This window comes from Apteryx mantelli, chromosome 1, assembly GCF_036417845.1.
Source record: "Apteryx mantelli isolate bAptMan1 chromosome 1, bAptMan1.hap1, whole genome shotgun sequence".
Lineage (NCBI taxonomy): Eukaryota > Metazoa > Chordata > Aves > Apterygiformes > Apterygidae > Apteryx > Apteryx mantelli.
In genome coordinates this window covers 163,745,063-163,768,584 of record NC_089978.1, presented here as the reverse complement: position 1 = coordinate 163,768,584, position 23,522 = coordinate 163,745,063, and the positions used below count along the sequence as shown (strand labels likewise).

Here is a 23,522-nt window from a genome sequence, read left to right as displayed (position 1 = left end):
TAGAACACAAGCAATCATGCAGTTTGTGGGATGCCACTAATTTTCCTTTCTCTGTGTGTGTGTGTGCACGCGCACGTGTGCACTCATGCACCTCTGTACAAAGGAGGTTTTTTCCTTGTTTGTTTTGTGGAGGATGTTCTAGTTCATGAAAACTCTATTTATTTATTTTGGAGCTCTTCAAACTGATTTTAGAACCTACAACCAGCAGAGTTCAGGGCTGTCTTGCAATAGCAAACTAAGATTTTTCTCACTCTTCTTGCTTGGATGGCAAGACACTTCTGGGATGTGGGCATGATCTTGGATAGAATGAATGGTCTTCTGCTTTGATCCTGGGAAGTCTTTGGGATGTTATGGCCAAGTAGCTTTAAAGGGCTGCTCGTTAACAGAAAGCCAGCGCTGTAAGTGGAGATCTTTGTGTTGAGGAAAGGAATGAGGCATATTGTGAATGAAATGGAATTCCGTTTTACCCAGAAAACTAATAAGTCTCCTTTGAAAGTCTGAGGGAGCATCTTCTAAGGTTTAATATGGCTTCTCTACAACAGATGCCAAGCTAGTGTGAGTTGAACCTTCAGTGCTGGTTTGATCCAAGCTTAATGCAGCAAATTGCTACCTATTTTATTGATTTCTGGTTTCCCTCCAGGGAGAACTAGAGAGACAGTTGCTGCAAGCTAATCCCATCCTGGAGGCCTTTGGAAATGCCAAGACAGTAAAGAATGACAACTCCTCGAGATTCGTGAGTATTATCCAGCTTGCGTGCCAGTATCCTAAATTTTCCAAAGAGAGGGGAAGAAGAAGGGAGGGTGGACTTGTTCTGCTTTTGAGTTAATTGTTGTCTTGGAATAGAACAGTTGTCTGTGAGTGGCTTCCCTCAAATGAATCTGGGAAGCAAATATCATTCAATGAATTATCCAGAAAACACTGCTATTTGAAGTGAGTGTCCGGTATGAAAGAGCCTATGCCAATTTTTATTCTCAGTTGATTAAAGTCAGTGTTTTTTGTTTATTGTTTAAATTCTGTAGAGCAAATAGTGGTCCCTATTTTGCTTGCTCTGGTAAGCAATGGGCAGTGTCTGACAGGCAGATGGGGGAGTCAGGACTGGAACTTAATGGAAATAGCTGAAGATAAGATTGTGGGGGTGGGGAGAGAGTTGTCTAAGCCATATGGCATGTGAAACCGAAGAAAGACTGGTTGTGGGAAATCTAGGCTGAAACATAATGAATTTGAATTGTAGGCTGTCAGAGAATGCCCTTATTACAGGTAAGTGTTTGGTGTCTTTATTTGCTAAGCCACTGTAGTGATCACAGGCATTGCCTATTGGCTGACCTTGTATTTTGCATAAAACTTGCCTGACTTGTTCTGAATTTCCTGGATAAAAAATATTTGCCCTTGTTATTTACTGTTACCAGACAGAATGAATTCTAATATTAATGCTTGTATCTTCCTCTCAGGGCAAGTTCATCAGAATCAACTTTGATGTCAATGGCTACATTGTTGGAGCCAATATTGAGACCTGTATCCATGCCATATAGCTATTTAAAAGAAAGAAATTACAGGGTGTAGAGTGTGGCAATAATAGAACCTAGTAATCTCTTCACAACTGACTTTTGTGAGGTTGAGAATGTGGTAGGAGGCATTTAAATTTATGCTAGCAAGATTCCTGCTGTAGTCTCCTGTTTCTTCATAGAGTATTTTGTAACCTTTGTGGTCATGGTGGAAATCTCTTCTGAATGGATTAAATGACTTCTAGTCTTAGGAGGCTGGAATGGCAATGTAAACTCTGATAAGTTGAATAGCTTTGGGATTTCATGAGCCGTTCTCTCTTCTGCCTAAGGGAGGTGGAGAAGGGTGGCCGCTTCTTCATTTTTTATCATTTAGGCCTCTCTTATCACAGCCATCATACAGAGGTTGGCAGAACTGAGACCGGAAGCTCAGCAGGTTGTTTACTGGTGATAACTGCTAAATCAATGCCCCTGTTAATTGGTGTGAGGAGAACACCAGGTAGTACTAGCTTTTCTCCTGCCATAGAATAGGAAGCGATTCGTGTGTCATACCATGTTCCTTGACTTTGTAAAGATCTACTGGAGAAATCGCGTGCAATTCGTCAAGCCAAAGAGGAGAGAACATTTCACATCTTTTACTACCTGCTGTCTGGGGCAGGGGAGCATCTGAAGAGTAAGTATGATTTTGTTGTAGTTATGGTATTCCCTCATTGTAATGACAGAGCATCCCAAGCACTGTAGACCAGGACCTATTCCTGTTCCTTTGTATTTTTTTGGCTCTGCCTCCTGCTTTTAGAGATAGTTACCCTTCCTCCACTTCCTCCCCACACTTATACATCTGTCTGCCCTCCCCCTGTACTTCTCAGTTCATGAAAACTTGCTTCTCTGGTTCCTTCCTATATGTGTCTCCTTGCCAGCAATGACTCTACACCATTCCTTATCTAAATCATTGTCCCATGTTTAGTCTTGTCTTGCATGGTGTAAACCCTTCAGTGCAGGAATGATCCTGCTATTATGAACTCGGCATTTAACTGAATGGAGCAAAGCATTTGGCATCTAAGCAGCTCTAGAAGTCTAGGATCCTAGTGCACCTAGCTTTAAAATCTCAGCCTAAGAGATCTTTGCTTAGTCAGAGCCCATGTTGTGTGAGAGCTGTAAACTGATCTGGAGGAAGGACAGGAGAGGCCTTTCCTTATAGTTGCTATTATTTCAAGAGCTTTTTATATTAACCTTCACCTGAGTTGAAACAAGCAAGGTATCTGAAACTAAAGGCAATTTACTTGTTAATCTCTGCTTCTTACAGAGAGAGATGGGGCATAATAATGATGGACACTCCTTTGGCAGAATTTTCCAGAGGAGGTAATAGAAAGAAATAAGGCAGAAACACTCTTACTTTTATTAAAAAAAAAAAAAATAGAAAAAAAAGAAAAAAAAAAGAAAAAAAAAGTCTTAACTGTTCTGCTGCCAGTAAAGCTGGTCTTAATACCAGATTCATCCAGCAAGTTACATCTCTGTTTGCTGTGAACAGAAAAGAGAACTAAGAGCCAGCTTTTCAAAAATAATTAAGCATAATATATCCTGAATTCTGAAAAGTATCTCTAGGATCTTAAGTATGTCTAAATCTGGTCCTCAGCTCTTGGCTGGAAAGGAGAGGGCATAACACAAGTGATGTTGTCTCTCTTTTTTCTATCGTACAGGAGAAAAAGACCCAGTCAATACTGGCAGGTTGTATTTGGGAGTGATTTGTAATGGTATTACTGTCCAATGTTAAAGTGAGTTTCAGGTACCTATAGCTGACCTTCCAAGGAGTGCTGATTCACTTTGATTGACCTGGCAACGTATGCAGTTCAGAAATTTGCTCAAAGTGGTAACTTGTTGTCCATAACAAAGGTCATAACTTTGCTTTTTCAATTCTTTCCTAAGCTGATCTGCTGCTGGAGCCTTACAACAAATATCGCTTCCTTTCCAATGGGCATGTTACAATCCCGGGTCAGCAAGACAAAGACATGTTTCTGGAGACCATGGAAGCAATGAAGATCATGGGCATCCCAGATGAGGAGCAGATGGGTATGAATCCTCTGGAGAGCTTGAAAATACAAGGAATGGAAAGAGGGAACAAACCATATCTAAAGTACAATTGAGCTCTAGACCTATTGGATTTTTTTTTTTTTCTTCCACATAGTGTGCAAGTAGCAAATTTAGTGGCTTTGGAGCCAATCAGTCTCAGGATTTACCAGCATAGTTTCAGCTACTGCAGTTAGCCTTAGAAGTTAAACAGCCAATCAAGACATGCTTCTGTTTGCTAATTTTGTTCCCAATCTAAGGGTTCTTTATCCAGCTTATCAATTACACATCCAAGATACAAGAATTCACTCATCTTGTATAAGGCCTGCATGCTTTCCCTCTTCTACTGCACTTTTAAGTATCTAGTCCGGCAGTGGTTGAATTAGTACTTTGAGAATTGCCTGATCATGGTGTCATTCTTTCCAGCTTAACACTGAACTGCTGATCAGAAATTAATATTTTCTGATTCTGGGAGCACAGTACCATGACAGCCAAGCTGGCACTGCTGGCAGCCAGCACAAAGTGCAGTGGTACTTATTCACCAGAACTCTGTGCTACGTCTCATTTGTAATCTGCCTCACTGCTTTGGAACCAGTGTTCCACAGAATCTCAGTTTCTAAATGTATATGGTCTTCTAAAACCAGGATTGTCTTTCCCTACACTGGAGTAAGCATCTGTGGTGGTTTAAGAGGTCAGTGGTTCCTCTGCTGGAGGTTGCAGCTCTTGTGGTTGCAGGGGGATATGTGCCTGTGCTTTAGCTATTGCTCTTCAAAGTCCAGCCTATTATAAATCCATCCTACCGTTGTCTACAGTTCAGTACAATGGCTGGTAAACTTATTGTGATCCTGAATCATCTGAAACTGAAACTATTATATGGAGGTGAAGACATGTATGCCTAAGCTTAATTAAAGAACTGGCAACCTGATTTATTGTCAAGATGTCCTGCTATGCTCAGTTCTTTGAGTTATGTTTTTATGTATGCTCTAGGATGTCTTTGCTGTCAAATAAATGAGCTATTCGTTCCAACCACTTCAGCAAAGATAGCTGGAATATTTTGCGCTTGCTGTTCAAGGTGGGAAGTGCATTAAATTTTCCTTTAGGCTTACAAGAATAATATCTATAGTAGATGGCTGGACAATAGGTTTATTTAGTTTCAGTGTAGAGTCTGAACACTAACTGTCTTCATTTATATGGGACAACATCAAAATAATCTGTCTGTCTGAGTGCCAGGACTTCGGAGTCAGCTGTCAAAGTGTTAGATTTCATAACACGCCACTAGGAACATGTATGTTTCTTTTCTGTCAGTCCTGAAGTAGCATCTGTGGAACCTTTGTTCACTCTGCTGGATATTGTTTTAAAAAAACAATAGAAAGTAGAGGATGAAAAAAGTCTTTGGCATGAAGTTCTCTTTGTGAGTGAGTGGCTCTTTACCTACTCAAGGCAACTAGAAACTATTATGCAGTGAGCCTTGATTTGAGATATATAGTGTGTGTATATATATATATATAGTGTGTGTGTGTATGTGTGTGTGTAGATATATATATATATATAAAAAAAAATTGAGTTTATGCTGTGGTATTGAAAACTCTATTCCTGTCTTAGCATCTGATGCTGCTTTTGTGATGTGCACTATTTGAAGCGTTTGTATACATCATTAGCAGTGGGCAGGTTGTTTCACTATGTCATTAGCAGTAGTTACAGTATAGGCACTTCAATGGCTCACAGCCTGCTGCCCTTCATAAACTGTAATGACTACAGACCTTGGTCAGGCAACTGAAAGTGATATGAGATTTAAGGAACAAAAACTTTCTACTCTTAATTGTTTTGTGCTCTTAATAACTAGCTCTTCCGTGTGTTCAAAAGTAGCCCTTAAAAAAAATAGTGAATTTTGGCCTTCTAACAGAAAAAAACATTTTTATCAAAAAATGTGGATGTTACAGGATGGGGCATGACCCTGGGTCCTTTCTCCTGCTTTTCTGCAGTGATGGTGAGAATTACTTAAATTCCCAGGCTGCATAGTCTTGCATGGTGGGGGGGGACTGGGAAAGCCCAATATTCTGAATCGGAGTCTCACAGGGGAGTTACTTATCTGTAGTGTTTTTTTCCTAAATTCCAGAACAATCTTTGGGATGTTGAGAAGGGCCTGAATTTCAGGACAGTTCCCACCCATCCAGTCTTGTCATCATCCTATTCTAATTTGATGTCTGTGGTCAAAAAGCATAAAGTGTCAACACATGCTGCTCTTATCATGCCTGACAGTGTTTGAGCTTTTGGTGATGTCTGATACTGAGCTTCTACTGTTTTAAAAGGTTTGCTGAGGGTTATCTCGGGTGTTCTTCAACTTGGCAACATCGTCTTCAAGAAAGAGCGCAATACAGACCAAGCCTCTATGCCAGACAATACAGGTAACCAACCTCATCCCCACCCCACTCCACCCCAAATAAAAACCCACAAAAATCTCAGGGGAAAAAAAGCCTATAAGAAGTTCTTGCAGGTGGAAGAATGTACATAGGGAATGTTGGAGTTGTGTGTGTGTGTATATGAAAAATAAATATATATATGTGTGTGTGTATACTTTTTTTAAATAAGGTAAATTATCTGTTGGAAGATCTGAAGTGCTCCTTTGTATAGATGCAAGTATATGCATTGTTTTGCCAAGTGTGTGTGTTTGCAGCCACCCATGGGCAGGAATGTGGCACTGCTCTTGTGATAGAACTAGGCAGGAAATACACATCATGACCAAATTAAAAGGGCTACTCCACTGGAATATGCAGTGTGTGTGTTTTAGCCAGAGTAAGAATGATGGCTCCTACAAACCTGTATTATCACACTTGCTTAAAGAATTAAAGGAAATATTCTTCATTAACTTTGTAGGTAGACTTGTAACTGTAAGAGTAAGGTGGATAGATTTGTGGTGGGTATAAAGCATGCATATATATTTTAATTGCACTGCCCATTGTTACATGTGTAAATAGTACCACATTTCATATGATAGAAGGCTATCTTTTGGAAGACTTATCTCTCAGAGCTTCATTATAGATGTACTGCAGAAATATGATAAGAGGTTGCTAATTTCTCTGCAAGCATGATTATATTTTTAGCTATTATTATCTTGGAAATTATGCTTTAAATGATGTCTTAGCAGGGAGAATAGGCGGGCTGATTTGGGATCTTTAATCTGAAATAGAGTTGTCTCAAAGGCTAATCAGCAGATGAAGACAGAACAATTAGCTTGATTAAGAAGTCAGTTATTTAGAGGTATCTTTAAATTGATGGCAGACTACTGTTAACTTTTTAAAGCTTCCATGTTATGACTTCATGGTACAAGAGTATTGCATCAAACTTACTGCTGTGGCTCTTGAAGAAGCTCAGTAACCTGTAGTGTGGGTTGTAGGGTTTTTCAGGGTTTTTGTTTTTGAAAATATTTTGCTTCATCTTATTAACCTGCTCTTCACTTAAGGTTTGTAGAAGCTGTTTCATGACTCTCTTAGGAATACAGTTGCAGGAATTTCTCTTGCTTTCTGTGAGGAAAAACAAAGGAACACTAATCTTGTTGTTGTATCCTCTTTTTCTCTTTAGCTGCTCAGAAAGTGTCTCACCTTTTGGGTATCAATGTGACAGATTTCACTAGAGGTATCCTGACTCCTCGCATCAAGGTTGGACGAGATTATGTCCAGAAAGCTCAGACCAAAGAACAGGTATGCATTCTGTAAAAGTGAATGAGTACTTAGCTTTGTGGCAGCAAGGTTAAAACTTGACAGATGTGTTAAAGGTTTCTGTAGCATTTAATAGCCATTTTATGGCTGCAGTGTATGGGAACCACACCTGAATAATGTACAATGGAAATACTTCTAGTATTTCCTTGCTTGATCTGTACAGAAATAGAAATCACCCTTTCCCTGCAGCACTTCTTCCCATTTGAAGAAAATAAGAATGTGACTCATTTAATTTTGGTGACTGCCTATCTCAAGGGAGAAAGTTTCTTTAGTGCTCTATGCAAGGATGGTATTTCCAAGTTGCTGTAATACAGGAAACACTGTTTTTGAGTAGATCGGCTGCTGGGGTAAAAGAATTTGCAACTTGACCTTGAAACTGATCATATGTTTCTTAATATTCTTGACCTGGACAGTGCTGAATGTGCTCTAAATGAAACCTGACCCAGGAGCCAGTTGCCTTCTGAGTGGAGCAAAGTCCTCATGTTTACTGTGTGGGACTACTTCCTATGCTGCTCCTTCACGAACACACCCTTATTCTCTGTGTTCATAAACATGCCCCCATAACATGGAAGGGATTGGAAAGAGAACGCCAGATGAAATCTAGAAATAGTCACAGAATGCATTTCCATTTTGAGATTTGTTTTCTTGCCATATAGTATTTTTGCATCAATCATGGATAGTGGCATTGAGGAAAATAAGTCAGGCTTCACAAATCCTAAATTACAGAAACATTTTAATGCTTTTCTTTGAACCCCTTAAAAAATGCTATGAAGCTGTAGTCTTTGGAAGGGACTGGGCATCATTTTTATTTCTTGAATACCAGGCATTGGTTTCTTGAACAAGCAGAATCCTGAAGTTTGGCACTGACATGCTAATTTAATAAGACACATTCTTTGCTCCTGTTTATGGAGTATCACTGTGCTATCTGCTTTTCATTGTGAATAATCTCTGAAATGAGCCTTGTTCAGTGAGTCAGGTGGAGTAGAGAGGGGGCTATAGTTGTGCTCTTGGTGCCAAAACAGTATGCTCTGGACTATAACTCATCTCCTGATTTATTTATTTATATATTTTCTTGTCATTTTTTCTATATAGGCTGACTTTGCCATTGAGGCTCTGGCTAAAGCCACTTATGAACGTATGTTCCGGTGGCTGGTTATGCGTATCAACAAGGCATTGGATAAGACCAAGCGACAGGGTGCATCATTTATTGGAATCCTTGACATTGCCGGCTTTGAGATTTTTGAGGTAAGGAGATGTCTGGTTCTTGTTGTCTGCACAGTTTACCATGAAGCAAGAAAATCACTTAAAATCTGAAAAGAGTAGAATAATTTTGCAAAAGATGTGTATTTCACTTTTGTATTTGAGATCTCTGTTGATTTGAACTGACAGATAAGTTATTAAATAATATGTCAAAGTGCTTCATTCTCTAGTATTGTATGTATTCTGGAAGTATTTTTTCTCATTGCTGTATGTTCTGGTGCTTACAACTTTTTTGGCATGTGCATCACAAATATTTTAACTTTATAGTTCTGTGTATTCTTGATTCACTACACTGCAGAGTCTAAATGTTTGCTAGCCTACGGAAAAAAAGTCTTCAAATACCATGCAGAATTATGGGTCACCATTGGACGTAATATTTCATGTCCGCCTCTAGTCTGCCTCAAAACATTTAAAGTATGATCCACTGAAACCTATTAGCACTATAAAAAGTGCTTCTAACCATTTTTTATCTTCCTGCTAATGGATTTTGGAAAAGACAAAGACAGGGTAGATCAAATGAGATTCAAAACATGTTCTGACCTGTGTATGCTCCTTTCTGCCAACCACTTGAAGAGGGGGGATCAAGGAGTGTGGTTTCACAAACAGCTAAACTAATTTAACAGCTCCTTGATTCAAAAAAGATCTTGCTCCTTTTCTTCTCTGCCATTCCTGGCCACACCACTGTAAGGCTCCTGTGCTGTTCAGCTCGCCAGTCCTGCAGAAATTCTTCTTCTTTGGGTAGCTTACAATTTAGTCAGTCTGTAGAGGGGAGTCCGAGCATAAAAACTGGTGCAGGATAAATGCAGTAGTTGAAGAGCTTAGGGAAAGGTAGGGAGAGATGGAAAAGAAGGAAAGTGGGAGCTCCCCCTATAGGCGGCAGTGAACTGTTAGACCAGATCATTGCCTCCTGAAACTAGTTTGGGAATGTGGCTTCCCATTATACTTGGTCTGGAGTAACCAGAGGCTCCCCTCAGAAAAGAACTATCCCGTCATCCCCATCCATCCCAGCCATTCAACTCCTATCACCTGAGTTGTGCAGCTAAAAGGTGAATTGGATCAATTCATTCATGAAATTGAAAACTATTCCACAGAAAAGTTGCTTTGTTTCTCTCTGATCAGGTTGTTGATCTAACTCCACCTTTGGTTGCATGGTTGCTGCACCTAATGAAAAGGAAGGGACTGGAAATATGTGGTTAGGAATGACAAAGACATGGAGGAAGTAAAAGCAGGATCATTCTCTGCAGCAACTTCATTATATTAAGTGTAGTCTAACATGAAGATGCATCCTTGGTTATTAGTCTTGTCCCTGGAGTTTGAAGAGATCTGGAGGTTTTGAAGAAACTGCTTCCCCGACTTTCCTTTCCCTATGAGTTTGTACGTGAGGATTAAAAGGGGCTTATCAGTCCTCACGCTCAGAAATCCGTCCTCAGGCTCCCATTGCCAGTGAAGAGGACTTGCCAGCTCAGAGTTTGTGAGAAAACCAGAGGCTTTTCTGATCCCAGGTTAAGTAGCTGCAGTAATTCTTCTGTTGTTTATGACTAAGCATTCTTTTGCAAAGTCTGAGGAAAAGACTGAGGAACAGTGTGTGTAAACTCCCATAGGGATTGTAAAAGCGATGTAGTTACATGTGACGGGAAATGCAGTTCATAAGCAAAAGGGGTTATTTACAAAGTACTGTTCACCTCAGGGACTACACAGAACACTCACTTAGAATTCCTCAGCTACAGATGTGATCTTTAGTGCTAACAGAACAGTAGGTATGTCTTCAAAAGCAACTGTTCAAATACCCTCTACCTTTTTCTTCATTAGCTGAACTCCTTTGAGCAGTTGTGTATTAATTACACAAATGAAAAGTTGCAGCAGCTCTTTAACCACACCATGTTCATTCTGGAGCAAGAGGAGTACCAGAGGGAGGGCATAGAGTGGAATTTCATTGACTTTGGCCTGGATCTGCAGCCCTGCATTGATCTCATAGAGAAGCCGGTAAGAAGCCTTGTTCTCCTACCCTCAGCAAGAAATGGCTGCATTACTTTTGCCATCAAGCATATGACGTAGATTGGAAACTAGCTTTCTGGCTTTTGTAATCCTCTACTGACAGAGTGGTTTGCTTAGAAGCAGAAGTGAACAGTTTCTTTCTTGTCTGAAAGTATATATCACCAAAAAATCTGTTAGTATCCCTCCTGTAGGATGTATTGCATAAATATAGATCACCTAGTCAGCCATCTGGTCTTCTCTCAAATTTGTCTCGGTTTGTTTAGATCTGCATGGTGCTAGATGCATAACTGTGGCTTAACAATAAGCAGTGAAAACTACCTTAGTCGTCTGCAAGTGCAATGAGAAGCCATAAACCTCTGATGCTTTCGTTTTGCTCTAAGGAAGCTTGGAAATACATATGTTTCATAGTAGTTGTTCCAATAGTAAGGACTAGTATGTGAAATTTTCTGCTATGGTATCTGCATTTAGATACCTCTGTATATCTGGAGAACAGAGTGATAGTGTTCCTTCTATTAAAAAGTTTTTTTTTCACTCTAAGATACCCCAGAAAAATATATGCTGTCATGAAAGACACCTTTCTTATAGAAGAATGTTCGGAATTATGTTTATGTTCAGAATCCAGATGTGGACCTTGGAGGGTTATTTGCAATTTCTATTAGTACAGAAGTAGCTAAACTGATGTGATAGGGGTCAGGTTTGCATATTCTTTTTTTTCTAGTTGTCTAAAGCTGTTAATCATCAGTGTAGTCATGTATTTAATGCTGTTTTGATGTTTCCCTACTTCAAGGCTGGGCCCCCTGGTATACTGGCCCTACTGGATGAAGAGTGCTGGTTCCCAAAAGCGACAGACAAAAGCTTTGTGGAAAAGGTTGTACAAGAACAAGGCACCCACCCCAAGTTCCAGAAGCCAAAACAGCTGAAAGACAAAGCTGATTTCTGTATCATACATTATGCTGGCAAGGTAAAGAATTAGTAGCTAAAATATGAACATTCAGAACATCTGCTACATTTTCTGATGCATAACCACTGTTTCTTAAAAAATGTCTAATTTCCAATATGACTACCTATGGGAGACCATGGGAAACCAGTGGGAGACTTTACAGAGTTTTTTCCATCACTGTGGATCTCTACACAGCCTAGGGAACTTGCCTGCAAGGTACTGGTTATACATATAGTTGAAGACATGTCAACTTGAGACCAATTTAAATTTGTTCTCTGTGACTTGGTGAAAATTGGAGATACTTTTCAGAAATCTTGCATCAAGACCTCATCACCAAAAGTGATGGTGCAGTGTTTTTTTTGTCACTCTTTGGATGGTGCGTACTGATATTGCATATCCATTCCTTTTATTGACAGAACAGACTATGCAACTGTTTGTTAGGATTTGAAATTTGTAGGTATGCTTGCTTAGATGCCTTCAAAAGGCAAATCCAAGAATGATTTGATAATCTACTGTTGCTTGTGCAAACCTCAGTGCTTCATTTTTAGCCTTGCAGGATCTTGTTACATCCTGTGCTGCAGAAAATCCTCCCTAGTTTCTTGACGCATATATTTTCTCTAGGTGGATTATAAAGCAGATGAGTGGCTGATGAAGAATATGGATCCGCTGAATGACAACATTGCTACTCTTCTCCACCAGTCGTCGGATAAGTTTGTGTCTGAGCTGTGGAAAGATGGTACATTATTAATCCTTTTTCTTATTTCTGTTTTACCTGGAAGAATTTATTTGATCATCAAAAGTCTGTAAAATGTGCTACATTATTCCATGTAAACTAAACCACAAAGATGAGCTTTGTCTGGAACTTTCTTTGCTTAGGCCATGGTATTGTATTAAAAGTTTACTGTAACTGAAGAGGAAGGTTCACATGCATCAACTTATGTTTAGCTTTCTACTCATATAGCAGTTATTTCTCCAAACCAAGAGCACTAGGCTAAAATGTGAATGTGCCATTATGTCCCAGCAGCTGGTTTAGCTGCAGCACTCAAACATAAGATCTGAGGTTGAACATGGCTTTTAGTCCTGGTGACTGGCGTGTTCTTGCTGCAGTGTCATTTGGTATTTTACTCTTTCTTCTCTGGGTTTATCTGCTTTTGAGTCTTACTGTTGCTGTCACTTTCTGTCTTGGGTTTTCTTTGACGTCTCTGTCTGTTGCAGAGATGCAGAGCGTTCAGAGAGCCTATTTCTATCAACACTTTCCTATTCTTCATCTAGAACCAGGTGACTGAGAAACCCAGCTGTTGTCATGTGTGTAATGCATCCTAGAACCATGCAAGACATGCTTCCGTTAACTTCTCTCTGTCCCTTTGCTATACCTGCTTGTCTTTCTTGTTCATTTCCTTTGCTTTGTGCTGGTAGTTCCTCATGGACTTAAAAACAAAAGCCAAACTCTCACCTTGCAAGTGGATACATGAAAAATATGGATACGTTCAGGCGCTAATGATGCTCTTGCAAGACTTGCATAGGGACAGCTAAAAGCAAATACCTGTCAACCATTTGAACATAGAGCAAGCAAGGTTGTATTTCATTGCAAGCTTTGGAAGGAAGATTCCTGAAGCTACATTTAAACTGAAGTTGAGTTGGATATTGATTCTAGTGATGAGATTTAACTTCAGCTGCTAATCGTTTAAAAGAAAGTTAGTCTGGCAAAGTAACTTGTACGGCATGAAAAATGGCTATTGGCAACTTGTGCCTAACAAGGCCTTTGCTATGTGAGGCTGACAAAATCCTTTTGAACTTGACATGTCAACTGGACCACAGCTGATCAGTTCTCATGTATTGTTCTTAGCTGAATCTTCTGTTGCAAGCAACTGTCTTTTTTGCTATCTTGATGTAGACCGGAGGACTAAAGATTTTAAGAGGATTGTTCCAGCTAGAATCTGGGACGCTCTTCTGTGGATTTCCCTGTGATGTCATCTAGTAACATAACCTTCTTTTCTTTCTGATAAGACAACCTTGACCCTATTCTAATGGCTGCTCTGGAAGTGTGCAGTTGTAAAGTAATATTAGGTATAAATGAAAGTGTCTATCTCTTATTGTTTCTTCTTTTGTAGGGGCTTCTCTTGATGGATTTTTTTCAATCAGAAGCAAGTTATGTATTTTCTGAAGTGAAGATAGGGAGCCTGAGAGTGGGCATCAGCCAACCACTAAAGATTAAAGAGAACTAGTAGCTTGAAGCCCTTTAGAAAAATGTGCTCAGGAGTGTGGGAATTTTGTAGGGATATGGCTTTTTTTTTTGTTTGGGTGGCTGAGTTTTTGTCTCAGTGTTGTAAAGCAGTGAGGAAAAAGAATACTTTAGTTTCTTCTTGCCCCTTCTACTCTAGAATCTAGTTGGCTTTTATTGGGAGGAAAAAAAATGTGTATGTGGAGTCCACCAATCAAGATGATAGCTTCATAAGTGTTTGGATGTCACTGTGGCATAGTGGAGAAAACTGTTGGGGCAGAGAGTTCTGACTTTCTCCCAGTGGTAGTGTTAATGCAACTGTCTAGTCTCAAAGTCATAGAATACTTGTACTCCAAAAATAATTCAAACAGTGGTATCTTGAAGTTTGGTGTCTGTCATGACTTCATACCATGTTTGCTCAGTTTACAAGTAGATATGGCTTTTCTGATCGCCAGTCATGGCAGTTCTTCCTGTATGTAACACAAGAGTCAAGCTGGGCTTTTTCTCTAACTGTGGCCCCATTTGGATTAGAGTTAACTAATAGTTGACTCTGCTGGGCTAGCAGCTAGAACTCTTGGTTTGTCATTTTTTTTGTTGTAATCTAAACAAGTAGAAGCATCTGAAACTTATTGTGCCACTTCTAGATTGCTCTTCAGGAGCTGCCTTCTGTAGTATCAGTAGAGTATGTTTGGGAGTAAGTTTGACTCCATCACTCAAACTTCCTGTAGTGAGCTGTTGCTTTTCTTTTTCCTTTTTTTCTTTTTTTTTTCTTTTTCCTCCTTCCTGCTCCTATCCCTGCACAAGTACTGTATAGGAGTCAACATCTGTGTAGAGATGAAGCAAAAAGGATCCTGCAGCTCCTCTCATTTATCCTGTTCTATCCAGATGTTCTTTGTACGTTCCAATGCTTCCTTTGGTTGTGGCAGAATTTTAATGTTCTTTCTTATGCTCTCTCTAGTTGATCGTATTGTTGGGCTGGATCAGGTGGCTGGCATGTCAGATACAGCATTGCCAGGGGCCTTTAAAACCAGAAAGGGTATGTTCCGAACAGTGGGACAGCTTTACAAGGAACAGCTGGCTAAACTGATGGCTACCTTAAGGAACACCAACCCCAACTTCGTCCGTTGCATCATCCCCAACCATGAGAAAAAGGTAAAGGCAGTTATAACACTACAGCATATGCAGTCTTACATGGGCTTCCTGGAGGATATGACTGGGTTTTTATCCCTTGTCAGGTTTTGCAAGGGATCTTATAGAGGTCCTCTTTTCTCAGTATCTGTTTTTAAGGTCATCCTAAATAACAGTGTACTTGCTGGAATTTTGAAGACTCATCTTTGCAGTTCTCCTTAAGATGACATAAGAACCTTCACTTTCTTCTTACAGAAAAGGATGGGACCTTGCCGCTTTTAAAAAAAAAAAAAAAAGGGGGGGGCGGGGGCATGGGGGTAAACCTTTCATATAAAAGCTATATGCTACTTATAAAATCTGCTTTTCTTCACTAGGCTGGCAAACTGGACCCCCACTTGGTCCTTGATCAACTTCGCTGTAATGGAGTGCTGGAGGGAATCCGTATCTGTCGTCAAGGTTTCCCCAACAGAATCGTCTTTCAGGAATTCAGACAAAGGTATAGCCTAGAAAAGAATCTGAAGCAGTCTTTAACCTGGCAAAATTCAGACATAGGTGCAGTAACCGAAATATTTTATTGAAGCTTAATTGCCCCTGTTTTGAAAGGCAGTCACATAGAACATTGGTCTCTTGATACTCCCTGGCCCAAAGCCTCCAAGAGCATCTGTGACTTCTTCTCTGGTAAACATCTAGTTAAGGTGAGAGGTAGAGGACATCATCTAAGACTGCAGCTTCATACTCTGTTGTCTGGAGATGCAAATTTTTTTTCTTCCAACAATACCAGAAGCTGTCAAACTCATGATGCCATAGAAATTCATTACTGAAATTTTCTGTTTCCAGAGATACCTGTCTAACTAGTCTAATGCTTTGTTCTCTTCAGATATGAAATCTTAACTCCAAATGCAATTCCCAAAGGATTTATGGATGGAAAGCAGGCTTGTGTGCTGATGGTAAGACATCCCATAAACTCTACTTAGATTTCCCCAGCACTTCCGTAAAATTTATTCAAGCTGTGCATTCCATAGGCATTTTAAATATATCTTGTACTCACAGACTGAAATTCCAAAGTCAAATGTTTTGTCTGGGAGAAGGAGGATGCAAAAAGGTGTGTCTTGGCTTCACAGTTGTAGGCCATTGGCTAGCATGAGGTTCAATAATCCTAGGCAAAGAGGGCCTTTCAGTTTCCACGGATGCATACACTTTGAAATGCCAGCGGTATTAATAGAATCAAAATGTTTAAAGGCATTAACATTGTCTTTGGTGCATGCTTGAAATATGGGCTTCAAGGAAAGCTCTTTGGAATGGCCTGCTGACGACAAACACTTTCAATGAAGGCTCCAATTAATTTCTGCAGAATTGCCTCCTTTGAAGGGAAGGCTTTTGCTCCGTAGCCTTATGACTAGGGGAAACTGAATTGAAACTGTCTGTAAGGGATTCCCTTTTATCCTGTCTCAAAGGAATGTACCTTCTTCCTCTTAACTGATGTAAGTATTGGCAGCAAATCCTTTAAAAGAAGGGAAAACTGGCTGGGGTGCTTTTTCTGGCGAAGATCAGGACTAGGAAAAATTGAATAGGAAGGATCAACAGATGCCTTTCCCTTTAGGAAAGGAAAAGGACGGTTGAGACCAGATACATGTTTCTCACAGTACCCTTGTAGTTTTGACTGCTTGATTTGATGCTGTATTAAACAATGCCTTCTATCATATTTTCTGTCCTTTGCTGCCTCCATCTCATGCTGTGCTTGACTGAGCTCCAGCTCCTGTAATTGGGACAGGTCTGTTTTGGGAGCTAAGGGGTATCTTACAGCCATGAGAGACAGATACGTTTTGTGATGCTTCACGTGAAGCAGTCTTTGAGATACGTTCTTCTCTTTCTCTCATTTTAGATCAAAGCATTGGAGCTGGATTCCAACCTTTACCGAATTGGACAGAGTAAAGTGTTTTTCAGAGCTGGAGTCCTTGCTCATCTTGAAGAAGAGAGAGACCTGAAGATCACAGATGTCATTATTGGCTTCCAAGCATGCTGCAGAGGCTACCTGGCCAGAAAGTAAGGACCATATTCTATAAAGTACAATATACGTGTGCATATTCCTCCCCTTCAGGTACAAGTTTCAGAAAAGATAACTAGCAGTGATTTTTATTTTTTATTTTTTTCCAGAAAGGCCATGATTCATTCTTTGTATGTAACAGCTGATATTTGTTTTAGGGTTTTCTGATCTCTGCAATGCTTGGCTTCGTGCACCTGCAGAAAAACTGTGTACTGCTATCCCATGCACTACTAGAGCAGTAAAGTCTATTCCTCTCTGTAGGAACTCTACTACAGTCAAGGTTTTTGATGGAAGAGCTGCAAACTGCAAATGTGAAAATGAAAAGGTCTTAGTACAATTCTGATTAGGAGATGTAGGATTTCTCTTAAACTACTAGGTAGGACTGCAAATGGTACATTCTACAAACAAAAGTAGTAACTGTCAAATTGATTGGCAGGAAAATGTACTTCTGTGTTTCATATCTTCTTGTGTGAAATGATAAATAGTGAGGCTTTCCAGATTAGAAGATATTAGGGAAAAACATTATTTAATTAAGAAGAAAGTGAATAAAGGAAGAGATAACCAGTCTTACCAGAGCAATAAAAGACTTAAAAGGCTAGAGGATGTTCACTGGAAACATTGCTCTGATTTTTAGGAGGGGACCTTCTAAAAATAAAATTCAAAGGTATCTAATAAAGGGTTTGATGGAGATAATTGTGTGCAAATGTGGCTTTCTTTGTTGTCTGACCTCCACTTATTTTGCAGAGCCTTTGCTAAGCGCCAGCAGCAATTGACAGCCATGAAAGTGCTTCAGAGGAACTGTGCTGCCTACTTGAAACTGAGGAACTGGCAATGGTGGAGGTTGTTCACCAAGGTATTGTATTCCCTTTGCAATTTTGGCAAAGGGTCTATGGTTGCATTTTCAGCTTCTTATCCTGAAACAGAGTAAAGAATGCTTCCTTTGGAACTGAGTTGGCTTGCAACTACACATTGATCCATTTAGGTGCAGAATATCATAAGTAGAGGCAATATTTTACAACTGTGCTGTCTGCCTGTATAATCCAAGTGCAAGGCTATGTGCAATTAATGCTGTGGAAGAGCATCTTTTAGTACTTCAAGCCTAGAAAAAGATGGCTTGCTTTGGTGGTATGGCACTTTGAAAAGCCAGTTACTGCTTGGCTAGTCAGTTTGGTAAGACAGAGATTGTTTACATGGGGAGAGGCTTATCTTTTTCCTCTGGAGCTGTAAGAGCAAAAGGAAAGCACTAAGATCTGATTTTACTATTAGACTTGCACATGTTTTACCTTTTATAAAGATAGTGAACACATGCAAATATGGCCTTTTAATTTATGAGATTTCTTGCTTTTTAGTTTTTAGCAGTGAGACTTTTCATCTAAATCAGAATAGATAACAGAGTTTAAACTGTTCTTTTTTCTATGAAATTGCTTTTTTTTTTCTTTTTTTAATATGTAGGAGCAGAGAGTGTGCTGGTGTTTGGTTTTTGTTTACATTGACCTCCTGTGAACTGCCCCAATGTACAGCAACTTTTTTACTCTCTTGCTGTTACTATTTAGTCTCTGTTCCTTGAGGCTCCTGGAATTTACCCATCTATTTCCTGATGCATCCCAGCTGGGAGGAAAGGATGGGCAGGCAGACAGAGTTACTGGCAGAGTAGACTATATCGAGTCCTCCATGATTCTGCTAGTGTTCAGAGCAAAACTTGTGGCAATTGGTCAGTCATTTAGATGTGATGCTGATCAAGTGTTGTTTTAGCAGATGCTCATCAAGTGCATGAGTGTTTCTCCATGTTGTTTTCCCTTTTCTTACACTTCTCCTATTGCCTTGGTTTCCTTTGCAGGTGAAACCTCTTTTGCAAGTAAGCAGGCAGGAAGAGGAGATGATGGCCAAGGAAGAAGAACTAATGAAGGTCAAGGAGAAGCAGCTAGCTGCAGAAAACAGACTGAGTGAGATGGAGACCTTCCAGGCCCAGGTGAGTTGGCAGATCTCATGCATAAAACTCACTTTCTCTACCTGTCCAACTGCTTGAAGGCTCTTCCTTTCTCTTAGTGGTCTGATAGACAAGTTACAGGATTCCTGCTTGTTGACAGTGTAGCTTAGCTACTGTCTTGTTCAGTTTCTTCTGCCCTTCTCTCCAGCTTGGTTCTGCTAGCAGGTCGTTTTGTACAGTGAGCAGCTATGGCTCTGCCATATCCATTATGTGAAGAAAAGTCTGCTTTGGCTGAGTATCACAGAGAGCTGCTGAATTCATCCTGGTCACTAATGGCATCCATTTGGATTGAAACACAGAAGGTGGGGGGAGGATTGTTACTCTGTAGGGCTGATATCTGTGTTACATTTATGGGGGAAAATTAGATAATCTCCTTATTTCAAATGGGATGATCTTTAGAAATTTGTTAAGGTAAATATAATGTTATGTGGTTGTGATGCATGATTTATAAAGGGGAACAGACGCTTAAATATATTTTGACATTTAGGTTTTGATTAGCAGCAGGAGGCTGCTGCCATGGTTAAGTTTGTAACTGCAGAACATAGGAGCAAGCTAACTGCAGTTACCACAGATCACTAAGTGCTTTGGTGAATTGGAGCTTATCTTACGGCAATTTCTGGGTTTATGTCTGATGTAGCTAATGGCGGAGAAAATGCAGCTGCAGGAACAGCTGCAAGCAGAAACTGAACTGTGTGCTGAGGCTGAGGAGATAAGAGCTCGCCTTACGGCCAAAAAACAAGAACTAGAGGAGATCTGTCATGATCTTGAGGCCAGGGTGGAGGAAGAAGAAGAACGGTGTCAGCATCTGCAGACTGAAAAGAAGAAAATGCAGCAGAACATTCAGGTAATGCTTTAGGAATGTCATCTCTTGTCAGTAAAGAGGATAGTAAGGGTTAGAGAGCGGTCAGCAGTCTCAGCTGGGAGGGGAACGGGAGAGAATGAAAAAGTAGCATAGAAAATCTACCTGTGGAAATAGCAATAGAACACACTAATACTGGTGGTGAGCCAAAGGTGCTCAGACAGCCCTCTGGAATGGGCTGTTCCATTCTCGAAGATTATGGTTGCTTGTCAAATAATTGGACAAGGCCTTGCTTAAACCAGGTGTTTTGGGGATGGTAGCAATCTTCTTTGCAAAATAGTATTGTTTATTCTTCTAGAAAATTTTTTTGTAAGAACTCCGTGTGGTGCATTGCCATGGCATAAAAAGTCACTTCTGTAAAGTGATAATATTACTTTGAAGAAAGGGTAAAGATGCACTCCAAGTCCTAGTATTGGTATTGTGCTATTATACTGCTCAGTGACCAGCACTGACAGATGTCATGCTTTTATGTGGGTGTTATGAAGGAACTAGAGGAGCAGCTTGAAGAAGAGGAAAGTGCAAGGCAGAAGTTGCAGCTAGAAAAAGTTACCACAGAAGCCAAACTGAAGAAATTGGAAGAAGATGTGATAGTTTTGGAAGATCAGAATATCAAATTGGCCAAGGTAAGACTCTTGCAGCTCCCTGTGCCAGCTAAAGATGCTCAGAATGCTCTCCTGGAGCCACCTACCAAAGGCTGGGCTTTCCTATGTTATGGGGAACTTATGAATTAATTCAATTCTGGTCATGAGCAACTCTGACCTGAATTTAGTTATAAAATTAACTGCCAGCCTGTATCCTTTGCAAGTCAGTATTGTATGATTATATAGCCTTGACTAAATCACAATCCTTGAGCATGCCTTTGTTGTTACATTGTTACACCAAACAGGATCCAGTTACTTCATTAACTGACTTTCCTTTCAGCTTGAAAAGGCTATCAAATGCAAATCTTTAAGTAACCAGTTATTTGAATACTGACTGGAATCTTGAAAAGATTTCTTTGCTTCCGAGTTTCCTTGTAGCAGAAGTAGGCACTCATGATGTTTACATCTTTAAGCACAGTCAGCTCTGAAAAATCTCCTATAATCCCAGCAACTGCTTTGACACTATCTTCTCAATTCTTCAGGAAAAGAAACTCTTGGAAGACAGAATGTCTGAATTTACAACCAACCTAACAGAGGAGGAGGAGAAATCTAAGAGTTTAGCCAAACTCAAGAACAAGCATGAAGCTATGATCACAGACCTGGAAGGTAAAAAGATCCTGCAAGGGACTCATTTGCCTAGTGTTAGATGGCTTCCTCTTAATATTTGTTGAATATCAATTTTATTTCTAGAGCTTTAGACTCACTCTTGTTTCTAAGGGGTTAAAAACTAGTGCTGTAGTGTGTATGCTATTGATTGGTTTGATAGAGCTGTTTGGCTGGCTGAAGGTTATGTGCCTTGTCAGCTGAGCCCTTGGTCTAAATAAAAATCCTATCCAAAGCAGCAGGCCAATGGAGAGAGGAGGCTGGTTCTTTCTTTTCCTGCTGTGGAAGTATCTTCACTTTTCTACTTCCAGTGGCATCGATCTGTCAGGGTTAGTGTAGCTTGTGATTTTCTGTTTGCACAAGTTCTTCAGAGCTCAAGCTAGAGGCATTTCATCTTGAGATTGGCCTGGTTAACACAGCAGGAGTCAGCTTTTTCCCTTTCAGCAAAGGGAGAGGGTATCTTGTGTTCAGCATCATTTAATGAGTGCTTGTGCCTCTGTGGTGTGGGTTAGGAGGGACTGGCATTGTGCTGGTTGTTTATTCTTTTACAATGAAGGGGGGGTTGGCTGACAGGTGAGGGAGATGGACTTTGCCCAGATCTGGTTTGAGACAAAATATAAGGGCAGCTGCATGTATAGATTTTGACAGAATAATGCACTCAAACTACTGTCTGGACACTTGTATTGCTTGGAAAGATACTATTGCTTAGATAGCTTTGTTTCCCCTGCAACAAAGTCTTGTGCAATGTTCTTTAAATGAGTATGCTTCAGCCATGCTAACTGCTGTGTCCTCATCTCCTTCAGAACGTCTGCGACGTGAAGAGAAGCAGAGGCAAGAATTGGAAAAGACTCGTAGAAAGCTTGAAGGAGACTCCAGTGATCTACATGACCAGATTGCTGAGCTGCAGGCTCAGATTGCAGAACTCAAAATGCAGCTGGCCAAGAAGGAAGAGGAGCTACAGGCAGCCTTAGCTAGGTGAGAATCTGACCTCTGGGACCACCAGATCAGGAAGTATTTCTTCTTGTCTTGTGTCACTTACTTTGGAATAGGGATCAAACGGAATCTGTGGCCATTGTATTTCAGTCTGTTGACTGAATGATCCGTGTACTCAGCATCAGAGTTCTTTGGCTGCCGCACGCTTCCACATTCTCTATACAGAACTAGACTATAAATGTTAATCACACTGCATACGTTTCACTGGAACAGCAAGGTTTCAAAGGGGGTTAACAAGTAGTGGCAACACACTGTATCTTTCTGTGCTAGTTTCTGAGTTTCTGTATTTATTTATTCAGTCAAGTGTCCAATTTCCAGTGTAAAATGGTGCTTTCTCTTCTGCTTTCTTCTGTTGTCAGTCTCTCTCTGTCACCTACTTTAAGGTAAGTAATCTTACCCTCTCAAGTATTGGGAGATAGAACTTAGAATTTGTGGATGATCTATGGATTGAAGTTTAAACATAGTCTTGCAGAACTGATCACTACCAGCATTTTTTCTTGATCATTTTTGTCAGGAGAGGTGGTTTTAATTTACATATGGTTTAAATCTCGCTCTGACCAGAAGTCTATGTTGAATGCAGGGTGGAAGAGGAGGCAGCTCAGAAAAACATGGCCCTGAAAAAGATCCGGGAGCTTGAATCCCAGATCACTGAACTGCAAGAAGACCTGGAGTCAGAGAGAGCATTCAGGAACAAAGCTGAAAAACAGAAGCGGGATCTGGGAGAGGAGCTGGAGGCACTGAAAACAGAACTAGAAGACACACTAGATTCTACAGCTGCTCAACAGGAGCTCAGGTAATTCCAACAGCTAGATGCGTCCAGTCTTGTTTGCTTGTTTTTGTTTTTTAAATGAATGTTGCTGCATCCAGTCTCTTATCAAAGCAAGTCTTTATCAGAATAGACTGGTTAGCAGCTTCAGTGACTACACAGGAACTGGTGTGCAAGCTGCAGTCAAGACTACATTCCCCTACCTGAAGTATGAAAGTTAATTTGCTCCTTAACCACACTGGTGGTGATACCCCTGAAAAATTAATGCTTTCAAACTGTTTAATTCTTAGGTTGAAAATAATGCTGTGACCTTGTGTTTACAAACTTCAGAAGGGTGCGAAGCTAAGTTCTAATTTTGAAAAGTGTCTTTATAGATTGTAGTGCTAACCAGACCTCGTCATTCTTCTGCATCAGTGATACTGCTAGTGGATATGCCTGTCTGTTTGATTCTGTCCTTGGCATCTGTATAGAAGCTGTGAATTTTACAGGTCAAAGCGAGAGCAAGAAGTAACAGTTTTGAAGAAGACCCTTGAGGATGAGGCAAAGACTCATGAGGCTCAAATCCAAGAGATGAGGCAGAAACATTCACAAGCTATTGAAGAGCTGGCAGAGCAGTTGGAACAAACCAAACGGGTATGTTGGAGCAGGAAGCATAAGGCCAAATCAGGCAATCTTTCTGGAGTGATAGTTGCTCTAGGGCAGTGGCCAGGGCTTAAAGCTGTAGAAGAATATGAAGTGCTCCCTACATCAGGCTTCTGATGCATGTTTTCTTCCTCCCTTGGTAGATCATCTTGTACTGTGAATCA

At 40.3% G+C, this 23,522-nt stretch overlaps 1 protein-coding gene across 2 annotated transcripts in view; it reads left to right on the top strand.

Annotated features, from left to right (window-relative positions):
* MYH9 (myosin heavy chain 9) overlaps positions 1–23,522 on the top strand; it is a 73,366-nt gene that overhangs the window by 39,323 nt on the left and 10,521 nt on the right. For both annotated transcript variants that reach the window (XM_067309260.1, XM_067309266.1), the window contains exons 6-27: positions 641–733; positions 1,449–1,512; positions 2,074–2,172; positions 3,423–3,566; positions 5,873–5,968; positions 7,143–7,261; positions 8,372–8,524; positions 10,349–10,522; positions 11,322–11,495; positions 12,096–12,210; positions 14,654–14,847; positions 15,198–15,319; positions 15,701–15,770; positions 16,706–16,866; positions 17,612–17,720; positions 18,705–18,836; positions 19,492–19,698; positions 20,199–20,336; positions 20,837–20,960; positions 21,761–21,932; positions 22,531–22,743; positions 23,205–23,349. In XM_067309260.1, the coding sequence (XP_067165361.1) occupies positions 641–733; positions 1,449–1,512; positions 2,074–2,172; positions 3,423–3,566; positions 5,873–5,968; positions 7,143–7,261; positions 8,372–8,524; positions 10,349–10,522; positions 11,322–11,495; positions 12,096–12,210; positions 14,654–14,847; positions 15,198–15,319; positions 15,701–15,770; positions 16,706–16,866; positions 17,612–17,720; positions 18,705–18,836; positions 19,492–19,698; positions 20,199–20,336; positions 20,837–20,960; positions 21,761–21,932; positions 22,531–22,743; positions 23,205–23,349 (3,018 nt within the window). The remainder of the gene's footprint in view (positions 1–640; positions 734–1,448; positions 1,513–2,073; positions 2,173–3,422; positions 3,567–5,872; positions 5,969–7,142; positions 7,262–8,371; positions 8,525–10,348; positions 10,523–11,321; positions 11,496–12,095; positions 12,211–14,653; positions 14,848–15,197; positions 15,320–15,700; positions 15,771–16,705; positions 16,867–17,611; positions 17,721–18,704; positions 18,837–19,491; positions 19,699–20,198; positions 20,337–20,836; positions 20,961–21,760; positions 21,933–22,530; positions 22,744–23,204; positions 23,350–23,522) is intronic.